At 44.9% G+C, this 22,388-nt stretch overlaps 1 protein-coding gene across 1 annotated transcript in view; it reads right to left on the reverse strand.

Moving 5' to 3' along the window:
• The window catches only part of LOC137324656 (protein unc-93 homolog A-like), a 104,618-nt gene extending 83,128 nt beyond the window's left edge, over nucleotides 1-21,490 (reverse strand). The window contains exons 1-2 of the mRNA XM_067989218.1: nucleotides 21,398-21,490; nucleotides 9,639-9,820 (exon numbers count right to left, since the gene is read on the reverse strand). Of these exons, the coding sequence (XP_067845319.1) occupies nucleotides 9,639-9,820; nucleotides 21,398-21,490 (275 nt within the window). The remainder of the gene's footprint in view (nucleotides 1-9,638; nucleotides 9,821-21,397) is intronic.
• Nucleotides 21,491-22,388: the final 898 nt, after the last annotated feature.

Raw genomic sequence — 22,388 nt, forward strand, 5'->3', positions numbered from 1 at the left:
GACTCTCCTGTGCTTCTTCCTGGGTTCCTCCTCCTCCTCCAAGATAATTGCATACAATGGTATGCCCATAGGAAATGCTCTACCTGCTCCTAAGAAGCCCTCATTGACTCTAGGGTGTATGGGGTTGGATGAGGGTCAAAAATCTGTTGGTGGTCTGACCCTATTAGAAGCAGTGAAAAGCAAGTCCAGGTGTGTATACACAGAAAGGCAAAAAACAATTGCTGCAAAAAAAGTGTATCCTAGCTGCAGAAATCACAAGTCAAACATTCCAAACCCTTCCGCCTGTCTAAGCTGATCCTGACAACACCTGCACCTCACAAATCTCAGTCTCGTTACCCTGACTGCATTGCGAGTGTAAAAGAAGAAAGCTGCAGTGGTATTGGCCGTCATTACCACATATTTGAATGAGGGCAGTTGGGACTTGGGTGGATCACGGGAAGGACGAAAAACTGTGAGGGAACTCGGGAAGAGATTTCATGGCAGAAAACCAGCGGGAACAACTTCTGCCCAATTTTCCTCACAACCATTTACTTGCCCCGATTATGCACTAGAAATACTCCAAAAGCAGCAAGGAAATTCATCCCCCCACGTGTCATGCTTTGTTATAGACAATTGATTACTGTTTGCTTCAATCACATTAAACCTCATCTCTTTTCATTTTGGCTCTACCTACCATATCTTTTTAAGTGCTTATGACATGAACTGTTCCCAGAGTCATTTTCAGCGGTCCATCCCAGCCTATTCCCCATGCTCCATGCAGTGACATTATCCAACCTGACTGCTCTTCTCAACACCCCAGCCAGATCTATTCCTGGTACTTCATTCAGATGCCTGATTTGACACTCTGAGATTCATTCACAGCCTGCTGTAATCTGCCTTTAGTTGCTTCCGAAGCAGAAAATACATTTTTTAATCTAAAAATAGCAGAGTGGTCTCCTGCAGTTTTGCATAAACCAGTGGCGTGCTCTGTGATGACTTTGGTGGCTGCATGGAGCTCACTGTATTGATTCTCAGTTCATATCTTGGGAAACCACACAGATATCAGCCATGGCTGCAGAGGATAGCCTGGATCCCCTAGGTGCCACCATGCGACTCCCCATACAGGTATAATAGTGCTGGCATGCTGGATTGTTTTAAAATGAATATATTGTGGTAGCTACCAAGGAAGGGAGCAGTGACTTACATGATGCAGTGCTGCTGATCACAAATGAGTTGGACATTTGGGGTTGAATCCCTTCCTGTTGACGTAGATGGTGGCATTGATCAAGAGAATGCATATGGTCACACAAGTGCAATCCATGACTCCTTGAACCGTGGGGATTCCTGCCACTTTGTCAAATTGCAGTGCTCTGTCATACTGTTTCCACTTGTCCACGGGAAAGTTGATGAAACAACTTGTTCTAGCAAACAATGTTTCTTTGACCTGCTGGTTTGGGAGTAGTGACAGACGTGTGCCATGCATCTCCAATGCTGCCTGACCTGTGAATCGCACTCCTCCCCTTCTTCCTCTGAAAACAAAGTTACAAGGGAATTCCTAACAAGAAACCTATTGTGCCCTCTATGCAGAGGTGAGGGTGAAATCCACAAAGGTAGAAGGCAAAGCAGTCAACAGCAAAAGACACTAAAATTATATGAGAAATAAATCTTTCTGTAAATCTTTACAAAGGTACCTGTCAGGTTCTTTAAATACATATCTGCCTTTACCATAGCACCTATTAATCCTGGTCAGCTTTTTATACAAACAAGATGATGACTGAGCACAATAGAGTTGGAAATTGGAATATATGGCATCACCACCTTACTAGCATCTCATTTGAACACATCCAGTTTAGTGCAGGCACCTCCATCATCCATTGAAAACGACAGCATAAAATGGGTCAGGCACAAAACTGGACTGGACTCTGACATAAGGAATCCCTGCCATATTTACCACCACACACGTCCAAAGTTGGACATACAACACGTACAATCCAGGCTCCAGTGTCATCAAACTGTTCAGCTGTGGCATGCATCCCAATCTTGTTCCTCCCCAATATCCAGACACATAGGGCATGATTTTAGCATGGCGGCAGGAACTCAGCAGGTGGGTAATTAGTCGCGTGAGAAACCCGGAAATAATTTTAGCGCGTCAGTTTGAGTGATCGCAACTGAATGGAAGGGACTTAATTTTACTTCCGGGTTTCATATCTCCAAGCTGCGCAGCAGGCATACTGCACACCCGCATGACATGCTGTGCACTGGAGTATTTATAGGGTCAGTGCAAAAATGGATTTTGAAGGAGAAATGAGGAGCAAGGAAAATGGAGCTACACAGAGCCGAGGCAGCACTCCAATTTAGCCATGCTTCCCTTGAGGTGCTACTGACTGGTGTGAGAAGAAGGAGGGACGCCCTGTACCCCGCTGACAGGAGGAAGAGACCTGCTTCTACCACTAAGGCGTGGCTGGAGTTGGCAAAGGAGCTAAGCAGCAGGAGCACAGTGCCCAGGTCTTAGGTTCAATGCAGGAAGCGGTTTAATGACCTAGCTAGATCAGGAAAAGTGAGTACATGTGCTGATTCACCCATATCCTGTGAAAAGGACACCCCCAACTCTTTCACTCTGTGTTGGCAAGACTACTCCATCATATCACTCCTCACATCCACTTAAGTTTCATCACCAACTATCCTTCACTTTCTATGCACTTCCTCACCTCCCCATTTGTGCACCCACCACTGCCACTCACCTCAATCCTGATGCAATGTGATGCATCTGTCTGATAGCTGCATCAGAGGGTGACTGTTTCATTGTCAGCCTCTTCAGCATCCATCGGGTGAAAACGTCACCTTCAGTCACTCACGGGTCTGTTCTTTCTCCCCTTGTAGGAAAAGAGAGTGCAAAATGCAAGGGAGAGGAGTAGAATTGGAGGCAGACCACCCAAATAGTCCAGTTGACAGTTGCAGAGGAGGAGGCGATGGACATCAGTCGGATGGTTGCATGCCTGGCCATTGGAAGTGGAGAGACTGGCAACCCACAGATGGCTGATAACAGAACTTTAACATCCTTCACCCACATGATGAATTGATGTTATCAATGATTGACCTGTTCCACACCTCAGAAGGGTCATTGGAAAAATTGTCACTTTTCTGATGAATAATTAATATTGCTTTATGTTATCTTCCAGAGCCTTCATGGATTCAAGAAGAATCAGCCACTAGGGAAGAAGGCGATTCCTCAGAGGAGCTCAATACTTCTGAGGGTGCACCATCACATGACATACAGCCATGCACTAGCGCAGATACTGGCACTTCAGTGCTTCCTGTTAGCCAGATAGTTAGGTTGTCACCTGGAAATTCACCACTCACAAGTGTACACGAGCAGTCACTGGTGGCAGGGGCAGCTGTGGAGAGTCCACGTCGGGGCACGCAGTCCTCTCCAAGCTCTGCTGAGCTGGACACAGATACTGAATCCCGGGGGCCATCGTCGAGATTGAGAATTTTTTTTTTTTTTATTCGTTCACGGGATGTGGGCGTCGCTGGCAAGGCCGGCATTTATTGCCCATCCCTAATTGCCCTCGAGAAGGTGGTGGTGAGCCGCCTTCTTGAACCGCTGCAGTCCGTGTGGTGACGGTTCTCCCACAATGCTGTTAGGAAGGGAGTTCCAGGATTTTGACCCAGCGACAATGAAGGAACGGCGATATATTTCCAAGTCGGGATGGTGTGTGACTTGGAGGGGAACGTGCAGGTGGTGTTGTTCCCATGCGCCTGCTGCCCTTGTCCTTCTAGGTGGTAGAGGTCGCGGGTTTGGGAGGTGCTGTCGAAGAAGCCTTGGCGAGTTGCTGCAGTGCATCCTGTGGATGGTGCACACTGCAGCCACAGTGCGCCGGTGGTGAAGGGAGTGAATGTTTAGGGTGGTGGATGGGGTGCCAATCAAGCGGGCTGCTTTATCTTGGATGGTGTCGAGCTTCTTGAGTGTTGTTGGAGCTGCACTCATCCAGGCAAGTGGAGAGTATTCCATCACACTCCTGACTTGTGCCTTGTAGATAGTGGAAAGGCTTTGGGGAGTCAGGAGGTGAGTCACTCGCCGCAGAATACCCAGCCTCTGACCTGCTCTCGTAGCCACAGTATTTATATGGCTGGTCCAGTTAAGTTTCTGGTCAATGGTGACCCCCAGGATGTTGATGGTGGGGGATTCGGCGATGGTAATGCCGTTGAATGTCAAGGGGAGGTGGTTAGACTCTCTCTTGTTGGAGATGGTCATTGACTGGCACTTATCTGGCGCGAATGTTACTTGCCACTTATGAGCCCAAGCCTGGATGTTGTCCAGGACTTGCTGCATGCAGGCTCGGACTGCTTCATTATCTGAGGGGTTGCGAATGGAACTGAACATTGTGCAGTCATCAGCGAACATCCCTTTTTCTGACCTTATGATGGAGGGAAGGTCATTGATGAAGCAGCTGAAGATGGTTGGGCCAAGGACACTGCCCTGAGGAACTCCTGCAGCAATGCCCTGGGGCTGAGATGACTGGCCTCCAACAACCACTACCATCTTCCTTTGTGCCAGGTATGACTCCAGCCACTGGAGAGTTTTCCCCCTGATTCCCATTGACTTCAATTTTACTAGGGCTCCTTGGTGCCACACTCGGTCAAATGCTGCCTTGATGTCAAGGGCAGTCACTCTCACCTCACCTCTGGAATTCAGCTCTTTTGTCCATGTTTGGACCAAGGCTGTAATGAGGTCTGGAGCCGAGTGGTCCTGGCGGAACCCAAACTGAGCATCGGTGAGCAGGTTATTGGTGAGGAAGTGCCGCTTGATAGCACTGTCGACGACACCTTCCATCACTTTGCTGATGATTGAGAGTAGACTGATGGGGCGGTAATTGGCCGGATTGGATTTGTCCTGCTTTTTGTGGACAGGACATACCTGGGCAATTTTCCACATTGTCGGGTGGATGCCAGTGTTGTAGCTGTACTGGAACAGCTTGGCTAGAGGCGCAGCTAGTTCTGGAGCACAAGTCTTCAGCACTACAGCTGGGATGTTGTCGGGGCCCATCGCCTTTGCTGTATCCAGTGCACTCAGCCGTTTCTTGATATCACGTGGAGTGAATCGAATTGGCCGAAGACTGGCTTCCGTGATGGTGGGGATATCGGGAGGAGGCTGAGATGGATTATCCACTCGGCACTTCTGGCTGAAGATGGTTGCAAACGCTTTAGCCTTGTCTTTTGCACTCACGTGCTGGACTCCGCCATCATTGAGAATGGGGATGTTTGCAGAGCCTCCTCCTCCCGTTAGTTGTTTAATTGTCCACCACCATTCATGACTGGATGTGGCAGGACTGCAGAGCTTTGATCTGATCCGTTGGTTGTGGAATCGCTTAGCTCTGTCTATAGCATGTTGCTTCCGCTGTTTAGCATGCATGTAGTCCTGAGTTGTAGCTCCACCAGGTTGGCACCTCATTTTTAGGTACGCCTGGTGCTGCTCCTGGCATGCTCTTCTGCACTCCTCATTGAACCAGGGTTGATCCCCTGGCTTGTTGGTAATGATAGAGTGAGGAATATGCCGGGCCATGAGGTTACAGATTGTGCTGGAATACAATTCTGCTGCTGCTGATGGCCCACAGCGCCTCATGGATGCCCAGTTTTGAGCTGCTAGATCTGTTCTGAATCTATCCCATTTAGCACGGTGGTAGTGCCACACAACACGTTGGATGGTGTCCTCAGTGCGAAGACGGGATTTCATCTCCACGAGGACTGTGCGGTGGTCACTCCTACCAATACTGTCATGGACAGATGCATTTGCGACAGGTAGATTGGTGAGGACGAGGTCAAGTAAGTTTTTCCCTCGTGTTGGTTCGCTCACCACCTGCCACAGGCCCAGTCTAGCAGCTATGTCCTTCAGGACTCGGCCAGCTCGGTCCGTAGTGGTGCTACCGAGCCACTCTTGGTGATGGACATTGAAGTCCCCCACCCAGAGTACATTCTGTGCCCTTGCTACCCTCAGTGCTTCCTCCAAGTGGTGTTCAACATGGAGGAGGACTGATTCATCAGCTGAGGGAGGACGGTAGGTGGTAATCAGCAGGAGGTTTCCTTGCCCATGTTTGACCTGATGCCATGAGATTTCATGGGGTCCAGAGTCAATGTTGAGGACTCCCAGGGCCACTCCCTCCTGACTGTATATCACTGTACCGCCACCTCTGGTGGGTCTGTCCTGCCGGTGGGACAGGACATACCCAGGGATGGTGATGGAAGAGTCTGGGACGTTGGCTGAAAGGTATGATTCTGTGAGTATGGCTATGTCAGGCTGTTGCTTGACTAGTCTGTGGGACAGCTCTCCCAATTTTGGCACAAGTCCCCAGATGTTAGAAAGGAGGACCTTGCAGGGTCGACTGGGCTTGGTGTTTTGCCGTTGTCGTGTCCGGTGCCTAGTGGTCCGGTGCCGGGTGGTCCGTCCAGTTTTATTCTTATTATGACTTTTCGTAGCGAGATTTTACAACTGAGTGGCTTGCTCGGCCATTTCAGAGGGCAATTAAGAATCAACCACATTGCTGTGGGTCTGGAGTCACATGTAGGCCAGACCGGGTAAGGGCGGCAGGCTTCCTTCCCTAAAGGACATTCGTGAACCAGATGGGTTTTTACGACAATCCGGTAGTTTCATGGCCATCATTACTGATACTAGTATTTTAATTGCAGATTTTTATTTAATTAATTGAATTTAATTAATTAATTGAATTTAAATTCGCCAGGATAGAGGAACAGCTGCACCTTTGCGAGGTACTGGAAAATATGCCACACACATTCTCCACAATAGCGGAGAGGATGGTGGAGTCCAACTCCATCACTGGTGGTGAGGTGGTGCAGGTAAGTGCAGGAACGTCTGCGATGGAGAGAATGATATCCTCCATTGAGCTTCAGGCACAGATCTCTAATGAATCTGTGACAATTTCCGTGTGGACTCTGGATGCCGACATATCTGCCGCCTTAAACAGGCAGATATATACTTTAGCCGTGGCCTTAGAATGCAGCACATCTGCTCACCAGCCTGCTCGCCAGCAGAGAAGTGGGAATGATATTGCGCTGGCCCGAGAGAGGAATGATGGCGAAAGGAGACATGGACGTGGGGACTCCACTCAAAGCGCTCCCATCTCTCACCCGTTGCCCACCCCTCAATCATTACCTGCAACGCTGCCTCCCCTCCCGACGGCCGAGTCTGCCCCTGCACAGGTGCAGATGGAGCAGTCGAGGCTCCAAAACTCAGAGGTCATAGGCCGAGAGCATCTCAGCAGTCAGGGCAGGGATCTGAGCAACCTCTGCTGAAGCCACAGGGGATGTACCATGTAGAAGCGGTAAGAAGAAAACGGCAAAGGTATTGTAATTCACCTAGAGTATGCACAAGGGTGTTTGACGAAATGTCATGTTGTTAATTTATATTTTTTTTGTTTATGTGACATTAAATGTTATAATTCTCACCACCACTGCCACGTCTTTCCCATTATTGAGCCCCTTTTGTGAATTCGTCCTTTCATGTGCTTCATCATGAGTGCCAAGACATGATGCCACCCATTATGCGCGTGTGCAATGGGTATATGCGTGGTCGAAGGACTGGTTTGTGCAGAGTGCGGGGGTTGCTGGTGGTGGTGGTGGTGGTTGTTCAAGGTGGCCTGAATAGTTCAAAGTCTTCAATTTGTGGATTTATTTTGAGAGCCTGCTAGAGATAAGGGAATCCCTGGCATCACGGGCAGCTATGTGCGCCGCTGCTCCGGCGATGGGCTCCCCATCTTCATTATCTTTCTCCTCCTCTTCTTCAATGTTGCTGACAGATGAGGATGCTTCATGAGCGCATTCCACCTCCTCCACCTGTAACCCTCTCTGCTGAGCTGTGTTGTGCAGGGTGCAACACAAGACAATTATTCTGCACACCCTCGCTGGCGAGTACTGAAGGGCTCCCCAGATCTATCCAGGCACCTGAAGTGCATCTTCAGCATTCCTATGGCTTGCTCAATGATAGACCAGGTTGTAGCATTGCTGTGCCTCGTTGGTGGGCTTTCTTACAGATGTCATGAGCCATGTCTGCAGGGGGTACCCTTGTCTCCAAGGAGCCAGCCCTTAAGTCTGTTATGTGTGTGGAAGAGGTCTGGGATGTTGGACTCGAGTAAAATGAAGGACTCATGGCAGCTGCCAGGGAATCTGGCTGACAGCTGCAGAAACCTCCTCAAGTGTGCATTGATGGAGTGATATCCCTTTCGGTTCATGAAGAGTCCTGGCTCATGTGGAGATCCTCGGATTGCTACGTGTGTGCAATCAATTGCACCCCGCACCCGTGGGAAGTCACTGCCCTCTCACTCTGGCTGATGTCGCGGGGGGGAAGTTGACGTAGTCGGATGCCCTGGCAAACAAGTCATCTGTCACCTGTCATAGACACTTATGTGCAGAAGACTGAGACACCCTGTGTCACCAGTGGCGCCCTAGAAGGATCTGGAGGGAAAGAAATTGAAGGCAGCGATGACTTTAACTGCGACGGGCAATGCGTGGCCACCAGGCCCAGCCGGAAGCAGCTCTTCATGAAGGAGCGTGCAGACGTCTGCAACCACCTGCCGACTCAATCTTGAGCCTGCGTAGGCACTGTTCCAGAGAGATCCAGGACACTCAGCCTCTGCCTGTAGACCCTCTCACGTGGGTAGTGCATCCTGCGACCTCGGCCCCTCCATGCTTTTCTCCAGGTCCTTGTCGAGCACCTCTGTCTTGTGCACCTGCAGATCCCAGAACTGCACTCCGCGCCTGTCACGGATGCTGATGTGCCTCCTGCTCAGATGTACTGTGGAATAGATCCATTGCGCCCTCCATCCTGATGTTGTCAGTTTGAGGGGCTCCAAAATGTGAACACAAGAATTCTCAGTCGCAACAAAGAAATCTCAGTTTAAACACAAGAACTCCCAGCTAAACATTTTCTATGGCGTGTTTCAGAAGCCACGGGAGACACATTCAGGAGAAGTTAAATTCGATTCTGTTCACTATCCACAAAAAGTTAATCACCTTAAGTCTTTCAATTGGCCCTTTAAATATCGGCTCGCCGGCTTTAAGTGCTGGCGGGACTTCCAGGTATCTGTCGCCCGAGCGCATCTGGGTCAAACCCAGAAGTGGGCACATTGGAACTGGGATGCGGACCCGCTTCAAAATGATGGCACTTTAACCTCCTACCCGCCCCAACCCACTCGATCTTGGGGGTGAAAAATTACCACTTTGTAACAGAGGTCATCAGAGATGGGAACTCTGACTGCTGTTTCTTCTCCTTAGCCTGGGGCGCTAAGGCAAATTGTAAAAACTTGAAAACTGCTCCAAGCTGAGATCAACTAACGGAGCACAAACTGGAAATCAATCCTGCGATCTATTGGTTTGTATGAGTTAGTACAGGTGATGCTACTTGGCCACTGGGGAAGCTTATATTATTTTATATTTTAAACCTGCTTCTTCAGAGCTTGTAAGATACTATAATTGTCTGATTATACGATAGGTTTATCTAAAATGTCACTGGATTTTTAAAAATCCATTGGTACAGGAGCGGGGAGTTCTGTGATTATAAACTTGTGAACAAGCAAGAAAAACATTATTACTACAACGCAATAACACTGCTCAAATTGCTAGTAAAAGGTAAGATTTTATATTATTACCAGCTTGCATAAAAATTGCCAATTGAAAATGCAACGTAGCCGCACATGGAGATAACAATGGTCCATTTGCAGCCAAGATATTTTATCATCACGGGTGGAAGGAACATTGAAGAGAGGATAAGGGCTGCATAGATGACACTTAATGAGGCCAGGCCTAGGCCTTGATCACTGTTCAGACTGCTCTGTAAAACAGTAACAAAATAAGGGGTGAGATAAATCATAAATTACACAATGCAAATTAAGTATATTCAGGCATTACCTAAAATAAGTGGCATCAGTAGGTTCAATTATTTAACAATAAAGGAAAGTATAGATCCACAAAAAACTATCCAGGCAGTTATGTCTGCTCTATCTACACAACATGCCCTCAGACCTACCAAATATATTATGTTCTATGGAAGTTTAATGCTGGAGATTTTTTCAGGAAAAGATCTATCCACTACATGCCACTCTGAATTAATATATGACATTCTGCAGGCTAGGGTGCACATTCACAGAAAATCTTGCAAGAGGTGACTGGCACATCAGACAGGCTAGCAGCAGCACCAGCAAAACTATGTCAATATTTTTCTTCCTTCTGATAAGACCACAGCAAGTTATAGAAAGTTCAAAAAGTAGTTCTCTGATGAATTTATGGCTAAATGCTGTAGGGTAGCTTTTTTTCAAAGAAGAAAGGTCTGTATTCACAAAGTGTTGCAAGCAACTTCTAGTTTCAGAATGTACTGCTCATGGGGAAAACTACATAAAAAATAATGCTGAAATAACGCTGGTTTTTAGGTATCCTGACAAATATATGCCAAGGAACCAGATGAACCCTTAACCTCGTAACTTTTCACTAAGCAACCATCTGGAGTTTACCGCCCAGTTTAAGTCTAAGAATGAGTGATGCTTAAGTCGGTTTGCCAAACTGTTTTACACTACCCAGTTTCGATTGAATTTGAGTTCACCTTACCAACCTCGATTAGGATACCCACTAGCTGCTGATGAACTAACCCTTTCTTGTCGAATTGCCAAGGAAGAAGTCAGACCACAAATCATGCACTAACAACTATTTATTGACTACAACATCACAGTTTAAAGTTAAACACTGAGTATACGAGCAATTAATAGATATAAATAGATGTAGTCAGGGTCACGTAGCAGTTTGAATTACAAACAATTAATAGACGGTGTTACTTAAGAAAATGAGTAAGAGGTTGTAAAGGAAATTCAGTAATGTCACCGTAATTCAGCACTAACGGAATTACTAACTATTAAATTATTGTTGAGATCAGTGTCAGGGACTACTGCAAATTGGTGAGGTTAAATTTGGGTTAAATCTCCGGATAGCTGACAGGTTAGCAGCATTAGAGAGCCAGCCTATTAGATAGATTAAAGTCAAGGTACTGGTGGTTAGCAGTGTTTCCAGAGTTTATACAATCTTGTTCTTATTGTTAGGATACATAGGTAAAAAGGGGTTAAAATATAAACTGGTGACCAATAAAATAAGGAAACGCAGAAGTAGCAAAGCAGAAAATTTCATACATTTGCCTAGTATGGCCTAGTGACTTTGGGAAGGGGAGATAAGGGGCTGAGAATGTTTGAAAAACAAAATGATTGAAAGTGAAGTTGTCTTCACCCATGTCAATCAATAGAATTATTGTAAATTACCCATTAGTCATGCACTCTAGTTTAGAGATGCAAAGTTGCAAGTCAACAAGGTATTATCCCAACTATCTAGTTTTTGACCCTCTGCAGCTGTCGATCTGCTCAGTCATTCCTTAACCTTCACCTTTGATGCCCCAATTCCGAGTAAAACCCTTACTTTCACAGTGGTCATTCCCCTGGTACGGCACCCATCTTCACTTCCTTAAGTCCAAGTAGCGCAGACGTGAACCTATCTGGTTTAGCCATTCGTTGCCAGATATGGCTGAATCACATCAAGCATTATCAGGCCCTGCTCTCCTCTGCCAAAACTGCTCAATACTCCAGAATCATCCTGGAATGCAAAGATAACCCCAGACTTCTTTTCTCCATTACCAACTGTCTCCTTAAAACCCTCTCCAGTGCCTCCTCCATCCTCACCACCAACAACCAGTGCGAGGAGCTCATGGACTCATATGTCACTAAGATTGAGACCATCTGTTCAGCTGCCTCTGCCACATCCCTCTCCATCTTGCCCACCAAGCCAAGCTTCCCCCAAGGCTCCCTCTAGCCCTAGCCCTGAACCATCTTTTTCTAGTTTCTCTCCTATCTCCCATAATGTGCTCTTTGAGCTAATTTTGTCCATGAGACCCACCTCCTGCTCTCTTGACCCTATTTCCATTAAACTTCTGACCACCCTACTTGGCCACTGTCTCAGGCAGAACCAGACAGTTCACAACCTCACTGTCCTATTTGACCCTGAGCTTCTGACCCCATGTTCTTTCCATCCACCTACTTCCACTTCTGTAATATTGTCCGTCTCTCCATTGCGTCAGCCCTTCTGCTGCTGAAAACCTCATGCATGCTTTTGTTACCTTCAGACTTAACTATTCCAATGCTGCTGGCCGACCTCCCTTCTTCTAACCTCCATAAACTTGAGCTCATCCAAAACTCTGCTGCCCTTATCCTAACCTGCACCAAGTCCTACTCACCCATCACCCTTGTGCTAACTGACCTACATTGGCTCATGGCCTACCAATGCCTCGAATTTAAAATTCTCATCCTTGTGTTCACATCCTCCAGCCCTACAATACTCCAAGAACTCTGCGTTCCTCCAACTCTGGCCTTTTAAGCATCCCCCACTCTGTTTACCTCAATCATTAGTGGCCGTGCCTTCAGCCATCTAGGCCCTAAACTCTGGAATTCCCTCCATAAATCTCTCCACCTCTCTATCCTCCTTTAAGACCCTCCCTAAAACTTACCTCTTTGACCAAGCCTTTAGTCACCTGTCCTAATATCTCCTTCTTCAGCTTGGTGTCAATTTTTGTTTGATTACGCTCCTGTGAAGTGCCTTGGGAGGTTTTCCTACATTAAAGGTGCTATATAAATGCAAGTTGTTGTTGATCAGGTCATGCTGAGCCTGCCACATGTGAAAATTTTGATAAAAACTTATAACAGCGAACGTATGTATGATAGCACTTTTGTAATTGGAGTTCGGCTCACCACCACCTTCTCAAGGGCAATTAGGGATGGACAATAAATGCTGGCCTTGCCTGAAACGCCCACATCCCAAGAATGAATAAAAAAAACTTCCTCGATCTCAGACACTTTTACAGTTAAGTGACACTCTTATCTCTGCCTGTACCTGCCTAGTATAGCCGTTCAATTTGACTTCTAGAACCTCTTAATCTTTGTCCTGAATATACTTTGTGCTTGTAAAAGGTACTTTTTTACATCTGCTAGGTAAAAATTACTTACAGAAGAAGAGAATCATCTAGCTAACAAAGAGAAAATACATCTAGCAAATAAAAAGAGAATCTACATTTTCTACATCCTCTAATACTGACTAGAGGTGTGCCAAACTATCGTTTTTATACTTTAATTTCAAACAAAAGCTTCTTACAGTCAAATGATCAATCTGAGTGACACATGTGTCAGAAGGGTTCACCCCTTTTGGTGTTAATCACTTCTAATAAACATAAAGGGTCCTAGGGATGCCTTTGAGCCCCTGGATAATGGACTTTAAAGAAACGGGGCTCTTTTTTGGGGCAATTTTAATTTAACCTGCCCATTGGGAAATTGACGGGATCGGGTACAATACTCATTTTGCACCCCGCTAAAACAAGATAACTTGCCTTGGCATATTGTCCTTGTCCATGGGTTTACTGCCCGGCGAATTCAGTTAAAATGACCACTTTTGTCTCAATTCCCGACTTATCAATTTTCCTCCATCAAGGTGTCCCACACAAATATGAGGGGATGTGACATCTTTATGTACCACTAAGTGCCATTGTGGGTCTGTGCCTCTTAGGTCCCACACAGATGTCACTCCTGGGAGTTATTTCCTGGGACCGAGTCTTCCAAATGTCTATTGCCAGTAAGGAATGTCTTGTTTATCTGCACAAACATTTATGGCTTTATTGGCCTTAAGAACTTTCATGGTTTGAATCAGTTTTGCTTTCCAACCATTTCCCAGTATTCAGTTCAACCTCTGACTCCATTTTAAGCTGAACTCCATTTTTAGAATACTTCAGCCAATTTACTGGGCATTTCCTGAACGAATCTTGAAGGCACCCTGCAGGCAATTCAAGGAGCACTTTTCCTACCTGTTGCAAGTGAGTGATAGCTTTGGGAAGAATATAGGCCTAGAAATTCAGCCGGGCAGCACCATTTTTCAGGCGCCAATGGGCCTACTAAGGCCCCAATATAGCGAGTAGGAGGTGTGCGCACATTTCCGGTTGGAAGTGTGCCACCCACCATATTAAGAAAGGATAAAAAATCATCGTGCAGTACTCATGCCTGAAACAGGCTTTGGGCCCTTTGCCGGCTGCACTCAGGAAAATCATGTCTTGGGATCACCTGTTACCAACAAGTATTTGAAATATACTTACCTGAATGTGGGGCCGGGAGGAGCAGGATTGCTTCTCCCGATCCCACATGCCGCCGCCCCGATCGCTGCACCTCCCCCTTGATCACCGCCATTTCTGATCCCTCCAACCTGGGCTCCGATTTCCTGCGCCTCTGTTCTCCCTCCCTTCCCAGCCTCCAATCATTTCCCCCCCTCCCCGGTCTCAGAACTCCCCCGTCCCTCACTTAACTGAGGCTCCTTTGCACCTCACATGCTTGACAGAAATGAGGCCCAAGGCCCAATAACAAGGGTGCCATTCAGGCGCAAGGATTGCTCCTTGTGCTCCCGCGTGCCCAATGTCTAGGCCATAAACTCTAAACCCAGGCATTTGAGTAAAGTCGTGTAAAAACATTAGTGAACGAACCCAAAGACTCAAAAGACAATTTTGTGGGTGAATTCAAGCATGCTACTGTGAAACACGTTTTTTTTACATTTTATCATGTTAGAAACCATGGCCTAGAAAATCCACATGGGCACGATCCTGGCACTTATGCAGGGACTGTGACCGTCGTGAAACTCTGCAACTAACTCCATCCTAGTTCATGGGGTTGAGGGTCTTCTGAGTAGGTCTTCAGTGGTTTGGAGCACCGGCCAACTTCTAATTAAGTGTGGCAGCCAAAGTGGCCCAAGGTGTGACACAGAAGGTGTCGCATGATGGCCTGGAAATGCATGCAGTCATACTATTTTTGTATTATAATACCAGCAGATCTCCCTTTGATACACGTATTTATAAGCACAGAAAAGTAATAGAAAGAACTTGCATTTATACAGTACCTTTTATAACCTCAGGATGTCCCAAAGCGCTTTACAGTAATATCATGTGATGCACAATGTATTATTCTGCTAAGGAGAAACTATGTCTGTTCAGAAGCAACTGTGTTTAAAGAAGTCTTTATTTTGCTACAAACCTTATTTTTAACATTAGAAATTTCAGTTACTGAGAAAAATGTCATGGTGAACAGTTGAAAAAACGATTACGAGCAATTTAATTGGTCTAGTTTCAGCACTTTTTTATTGGTAGGTTTTTCACAGTGCTTATAGTTTCAGTCCTGATTTTTGATCTTTTATATACTAGTACTAAATTCCCATCCGTCAGCTCAGCAACGACGATGGGGCCTAGTTAATTCACTCCATTGTTGTTGGTGCTGAACTAGCCTGCCTGCTTCAGTCATCTGTATCCTTATCTGTGACAAGGCACTCTTGACATTGTCTATCCAGCACTTCCTTGGTCTTCCTCAGCTTATTGTTCCATGTAGCTCTGTATGCAGGGCCATGAAAGGTATTCTAGCTGTTTCCATTTTTGAAACGTGTCCAAATCATCACAGTCGTCTTTCTTGGATCTTCTGTATGAGTGTTGTTTCGTGTCCAAGCCATGTTCTTATTATATCATTCTTGATTCTTTGCATTCTGGATACTCCTAGTATTCCTCTCAACCAACTCATCTCTGCTGTTAGTATCTCCTGCTCATCAACTTTTCTCAATGCTCAGATCTGTATAATAATATGGGGATAACCATCGCTTCATAATTCATCTTTGATTTTACAAAAATATCTTTAGTGTTCTATATCCTGCTTAATCTTCCAAAAGCAGCAGAGGCAAGTCCAATCCTTCTTTTGATGTCTTCTTCACAACTCCCATTCTCTGACACTAACCTACCAAGATATACAAACGTTTCCACCTGTTCAACTGCATCCCCTTCAACTGTAATGTGTACATCTTCCTGATGCTTCCCAAATAACATGACCTTTGTCTTCTTTATGTTAATCTATAATCCAAATGTCCTGCTCTCCATGTACACCTTATCAGTTAGTCTCTACAAATTAGTTTTAGATGTTTCTATAAGGTCAATTATCATCTTTTATAACAAGATATATTACTGCTTCCAGTACTAGATTAAATAAATCAGGTGACAGTATACATCCTTGTCTCATCCCAGTTGTTGATCTAAACCATTTTGTCAGTTTCCTGTCCACTCTAACAGAGATCAGGGACTTGTTATAGATGTTTTCTATCAGTTTGACAAGTTTCTCAGGAAAACCATACATCCTCAAGACATGCTATATCCCTTCTCACCATACGCTGTCGAAGACTTGCTTAAAATCTATGAAGTTGTTGTAATTACGGATGGTGTGTTCTATCAATTTCTCTGAAACCGGGCTCAGCACATTTGATCAGTTGATCCATTGTACTAATTGGTCTAAAACCAGCTTGTTCATGCAGTACCACTTCTACGCATCTTTTCATTTCCCTCTGCAATGTCTTAGTAAATACTTTTTCGAGTGTACTCAGTAAGCTGTTTCCTCTGTAATTGCTGCATTCGCTCGTCTCTTTTTTTGAAGATTGGTATTATTATCGCCTTTCCCCAATCTTCGGGTACTTGCTTTTCTTCATGAATTTTGTTAATCAGCCTTTGCCTCACTTTCACAGTATGTTCCTCACCCGTCTGCAACAACTCTGCAGTTATATTATCAATACCAGGAGCCTTGTTCTTTTGCAAACTGTCAATAGAAATCTTTACTTCATCTTCCAAGAAATCTAGCATCAACTCCCCTCCAATTTGTACAGGGCGTTTTCTGCAGAATTGATTCATCCACCATGCTCCGAACATTGTATAGATCTTCAAAGTACCCTTTCCGTTTGCTCCTCGTCTGTTCGTCCACAATTATCTGACAATTTTGGTCTTTCCCTGTTGCCATTTTAAGTTTGTAAGATTCACTTAGTTCTGTTAACTTCTGGTACAGCTTCCTGATGCTTCCCGAATGACATGACCGTTGTCTTTTATTTGTTAATGTGTAATCCAAATATTCTACTCTACGCTTACTCCTTATCAGTTAGTTTCTGCAAATCTGTTTTAGATGTTGCTATCTTCCCCATCGCTTGTGATTCCCCTACTCCCTCACTCCATTGCACCCCTACTCCTTTGCATTTCCACTATGCCATCCCCTTCCTACCATTCCCTGATTCCCATCACTACCCCTACTCATTCCCATCACTCCTTCCTCCTTAAACTGTTCAACCACTGTGTTATTCCCTCCCCCTTTCTCCGCTGTCACTTACCTCACCCTTAACATTCCATCCACTCCCATTTCACTTATTTCCCCAGTGGTAGATAGCAAAAAGCCAACCTCTGTTTAAAAAAGATGCACATTGCAAAATAGGAACAGGAGTAGGCCATTTAGCCCCTCAAACCTGTTCTGCCATTCTATGAGATCATGGCTGATCTAAACCTCAACTCCATTTACCCGTCTTTCATCCATATCATTTGATACTCTTACCCAATAAAAATCTATCGCTCTCAGTCTTGAAAATTTCAATTGACCCAGCATCCACAACCATTTGGGGGAAAGAGTTCCAGATTTCTACTACACTTTGTGTGAAAAGTGCTTTCTGGTTTCACTTCCGAATGGCCCAGCTCTAATTTTACGATTATGCCTTTTTGTTCTGAATTTCCCTGCCAGAGGAAATGGTTTCTCTGCATCTATCCTATTGAATCACTTTATCATTTTAAACACCGAGATTAAGATCACCCCTCAATCCTCTAAACTCAAGGGAATACAAGCCAAGTTTATACAACTTGTCCTCATAATTTAACCCTTAAGCCCCAGTGAATCTGCACTGTTCTCCCTCTAAGGCCAATATATCCTTCCTGAGGTACAGTGCCAAAAGCTGAACATGGTCCTCCAGATGAGGCTTGACCAAGGCTCTGTACCACTGAAGCATAACTTCCTCCCCTTTGTATTCCAGCCCCTTCGAGATAAAGGCCAACATTCCATTAGCCTTTTTGATTACTTCCTGTACCTGTGCACTATATTTTAGTGATCTGTGTACCTGGATACCCTAATCTCTTTACTCCTCCACATCCTAGAGACTTCCTAGTCTCTCACCATTAACAAAATATTCCGATTTGTCTTTCTTGGATCCAAAGTGGATGACCTCACACTTCCCCACATGGAACTCCATCTGCCACAGTTTTGCCCACTCACTCAATCCGTCTATGTCCCTTTGCAACTTCCTGCTCTCATCTCCACTAATTACTGTGCCTCCTAGCTTAGTGTCATCTGCAAACTTGGATATACAATTCTATATTCCTTCATCCAAGTCATTGATATATATGGTGAAAAGCTGAGATCCCAGTACAGATGTCTTATCTCACCAAACAGAGTACATTCTCTTTACCTCTATTCTCTAACTCCTACTTACTCATCAATTACCAACCCAATATAAAATTTTAAAAACATAAGTAAACTTTACATAAATAAAGTTTTTGAAATTTGTCCTATAGCTTTTCTTCAAATAATTTTGAAAATCAACAAAGCGGAAACTGTTAGAGTCTAAAGAAAAATATTCCAGCATTTCAGTTGACTGAATGGTATGGATGCGTCCTGCAAAATTGGGCATATGGCACATGCTTGGACTGCACAATCTAATTTAGCTAACAGTGCCATAATCTGGGGAAAATATCAACTTCCAAGGCCAGGCTTTTTTAAATGGGGGTGGTGGGGTGTTGGAGCAGTTAAATGGGGGGATGCTAGTGTGGGCATACTGGGAGGTGATGCAGGGAGTGGAACAGTGGGTGGGAGATGTGGGATCTCGGAGAACTGGGAGTCTAGAGTGCGGAACAGATGGATTGAGGTTTCTGCATTCCTGGAGCACTGGGAAATGGAGGATGGAGTTTTGAAACTGTGGGCAGGGCGGTGAGCTCTGGAGGCAGTGGGAAAGGGAGTATTTGTGGGTGAGGCTACTGTATGAAAGTTCTGACATCTGCCAGGGAATCCCAGTATCTGGAAGCAGGGATGTGGTGGTCATAGATGCATTGGGGAAGGCAGTCCGAAGGTATAGGAAGACTGAGGATGGGGGTCTGGGAGCATTGAGATGGGGTAAAATGCGTACTTATGGGCAGCTGGGTCTGGTGGTATGGGGTGTAGGAGAATGAAGGCTTTAAGACTTCATCAATTTTTCCTTCCCAAAAGTTTTATTGTAGTGGTTTCTCAACACCACGTTGGGAACCATGTTTTAGTTATTTAAATTGCTTAGACTGGAAGCTCAATTTACAGACAGTTAGTTAGTAATTACAGTATAAACGAACTGTGAGCTTTAAAAAAACTAAAACACTGCTCTCACCTTCTGCTAGCAAGCAGTTAGGGGTTACCCACCCACCCCTATAATGTCCTTTTGCTGTGTTCCCAGCTGAGAGCTCGGCACCAACTTTTAGTTCTTTAAAAATGTTCCCTGTGTTTTTACTCTCTTAGTTAAAGTTCTTTAAAGAATTTCAAAAGCTGGTTCCCAGGTCACATGGGTTGGGAAGGGGGAATGGGCACTAGCACGTGAAGAGGGACAAGCTGGGAGCAGCGAGAGGCAGCAGGAGGGAGTGGGGATCAGTGAGCAGCGAGAGGCAATAGGAGGGAGTGGGGAGCAGGAAGCAGCGAGAAGGAATGGGAGGGAGTGGGGAGGGGAGAAAGGCCATCAGCATTTCAGGTGAGAGGGGCTGCTCATAGCAGGATGAGAGCAGAAAGACATGGCGGGAGTTTGTATTGGGTGAGAGACCTGATTTTCACATTCCTCAAATGGGTGGCCCTAGGGAGAACCTACCTTGGAGATGCAATTTCCAGGGAGGCATGAGAGCTGGAGTCAGTCATGTGAGGAGAATAAGCTAACAAGAGTATTAACAAATAGGCTTAAAATAGCAGCTATACTTGCATGCCAGAACATAATCCCGGCAGAGGTGGGACCCACTGTTATTTCAAAGACTGGTTTCCCTACATTCATTGATCACAGTGGAGTTTTCAGTGAGGACTGGGTGGAAGTGATCACCAACCAATTTCCTGATCCTCACAAACTTGAATCCGGGTACTGCCTGATGGAAAATCTGCCCTATTGAAGTTAACACGCCAAGCACAATTTTCTTGTATACATTAATCACAAGGAAGACTATTCCACCAATGTGCAGGCAATTTGCAAGCACGGAATCTTCTAAATAACTTGCAACTCAACTGTTCGACAAAAAGCATGTAAATCAAAAGTAGATATTTCCTTGTCTCCATTTGCAACTCAACTGTTTGACAAAAAGCATGTAAATCAAAAGTAGATATTTTCTTGTCTCTGTATTGTCTGTGCTCTTCATGATGTTACCTCCCTGTCTCTCATCTCCCTGATATTGCCTCCCTGTTCTTTTCTTGCCCAGTGTTGCCACTTATAATGCCTCCCCAATAATAGCAGTACTGGAACTTATATAGCACCTTTCATATTGAAACTACTGAAAGCACATGATACAATAAAGTGGCTTTCCTTGCACCTCTCCCTCCCATTTGCCTAGTATAAACCCTCGCAGCTCCTTGTCCTTTTCTCACTGGGAGTTAGGGAATATTACTGGGAGACAGATCATCCTAGCTTACCCTACATTATGATGTGGAGATGAAGGAGGAAGCCTCCGAAAGCTTGTGATTTTAAATAAAGCTGTTGGACTATAACCTGGTGTTGTAAGACTCCTTACATTTACCCTACATTATGAAACGGATCTATTCATTCCCGTTTGTGCTTTTATGAGAATAACTGGTTTTAGAGTCCAGTTGAGGCCTTCCAGTAGCAGCGTCTGTCACTCTTCCCCTCTCACTCACTTGAGCACAAGAACAGAATAAAAATTGAGAATAGGCAGGAGAGGGACTCTGGTGGGAGAGGGGAATTAGAGGATAGTATGCAGCTGAGGAAAGTAAGATTGTATTTTCTGTATCAATCAGAGAATTCCCTCAAACAGATATTCTTGTGGTGTGAATCGAAAAATTTAAACTGAGAATCAAAATCTGAAGTAGCACTATGTATATTAGTACTTAGTACATTAGTACTTAGTACATACAGAGTTTACAGATTAATATTATTAGATACATATGTATTTTCAATTGGTTTCCTTCTTTTCTGCTTAGAATTTTGCTTTGAAACTGAATTTCGCCCTCCCGCCGTTGTCATGAGATCTGTCCCAAAATAAATGATCAGTTTATTTTGTGGTGGAAAAAAATGTAACCATGGGAATGTTGAAAATAGTCTGGGGCCTCTAATGTGTACTGAAATACGGACCTTGGCATTCGCTTGTTGTTTGACAATAGAAATGTCGAGCAGAACTATATCACAATAGCGAAACAAATTATAACTATGTAAACATAGAGTATGCATCCCTCCTAAAGTTCCAAATTGTAAGTTATATTAAAACGTTACGTTTGTTATACTGGAAAGTTACCTGGATACTTTGAAGTCCTCCAAAAGCAGTAAATAGCATCAAAAACCCGAAGCTGACAACTAAAACATTCTTTGTGTCTCTGTCAATTTTCATTGTGTTGATTGAAATTACTCAGTTACAGTTATGAACTGACGACTTATAAGCGACTGGGATATAACTGAAAAGATAAAAGGTTCCCTACAGTTAACCACCTGTCTGGGCCCCATATATCAGTTAGATGACCTTTGTTTTGATGATAAAGTTCACACGTTTAGCTCAAAGCCTCCACTTGATAAAAGTATTATTTTTAGCGATCAAATCAACGATTTGGTATTCCTATTAACTGTACAAAAAAAATTGGAAGTATTTTTATTGCCTCTATTGGAGAGGAATCGTTGAGACTGGGTTGGCAGGGATTTTAATTCACGGCAGCAGCGCTAACGGCCGTCTCCACCAGCAGATGTTTGGAGCGCGCGCGCGACGGGAGGGCTCACTTTAAAAAGACCGTTGGGAGGCGCGCGCCGGAAAACAAAACTAGAATGTGAAAAGAACCTGGAATAAAGCAAACTCTGATGCTATGAGAGGAGCTATCTCCTTCACTGTGACATTCATGGTGGGCAAGTAAGTTGAATGACTTTATTTGAACGTGTGGAGCTGCGTTTTGACTTCCTTTTAATTAAATTTGGATTAAACCGAAGCGAAGGGGGTTGAGGTCCATACTGCAGGACACACACCACCAAGGTTCAAGGTAGTCAGAAAGAAAGATTGCCTACTTTCGATAGAGTATCTCAAGGAAGCATCCCCACTTTCTTGGGCAGAAGAAACACATGAGGGTGACTTTTTCAATGACTTTTTCTACCAGTTTGTTTTGACTGCTGACACCAATAATAGGGTTGATGCTCCATCAGGGCAAATGGGGTTCAGTGAGCGGGTATGCGATTTCATAGGAACATAGGAACAGGAGTAGGCCATTCAGCCCTCTGAGCCTGTTCCACCATTCAATTAGGTCAAG

The sequence above is a fragment of the Heptranchias perlo genome, chromosome 8 (assembly GCF_035084215.1).
Source record: "Heptranchias perlo isolate sHepPer1 chromosome 8, sHepPer1.hap1, whole genome shotgun sequence".
Taxonomy (NCBI): domain Eukaryota; kingdom Metazoa; phylum Chordata; class Chondrichthyes; order Hexanchiformes; family Hexanchidae; genus Heptranchias; species Heptranchias perlo.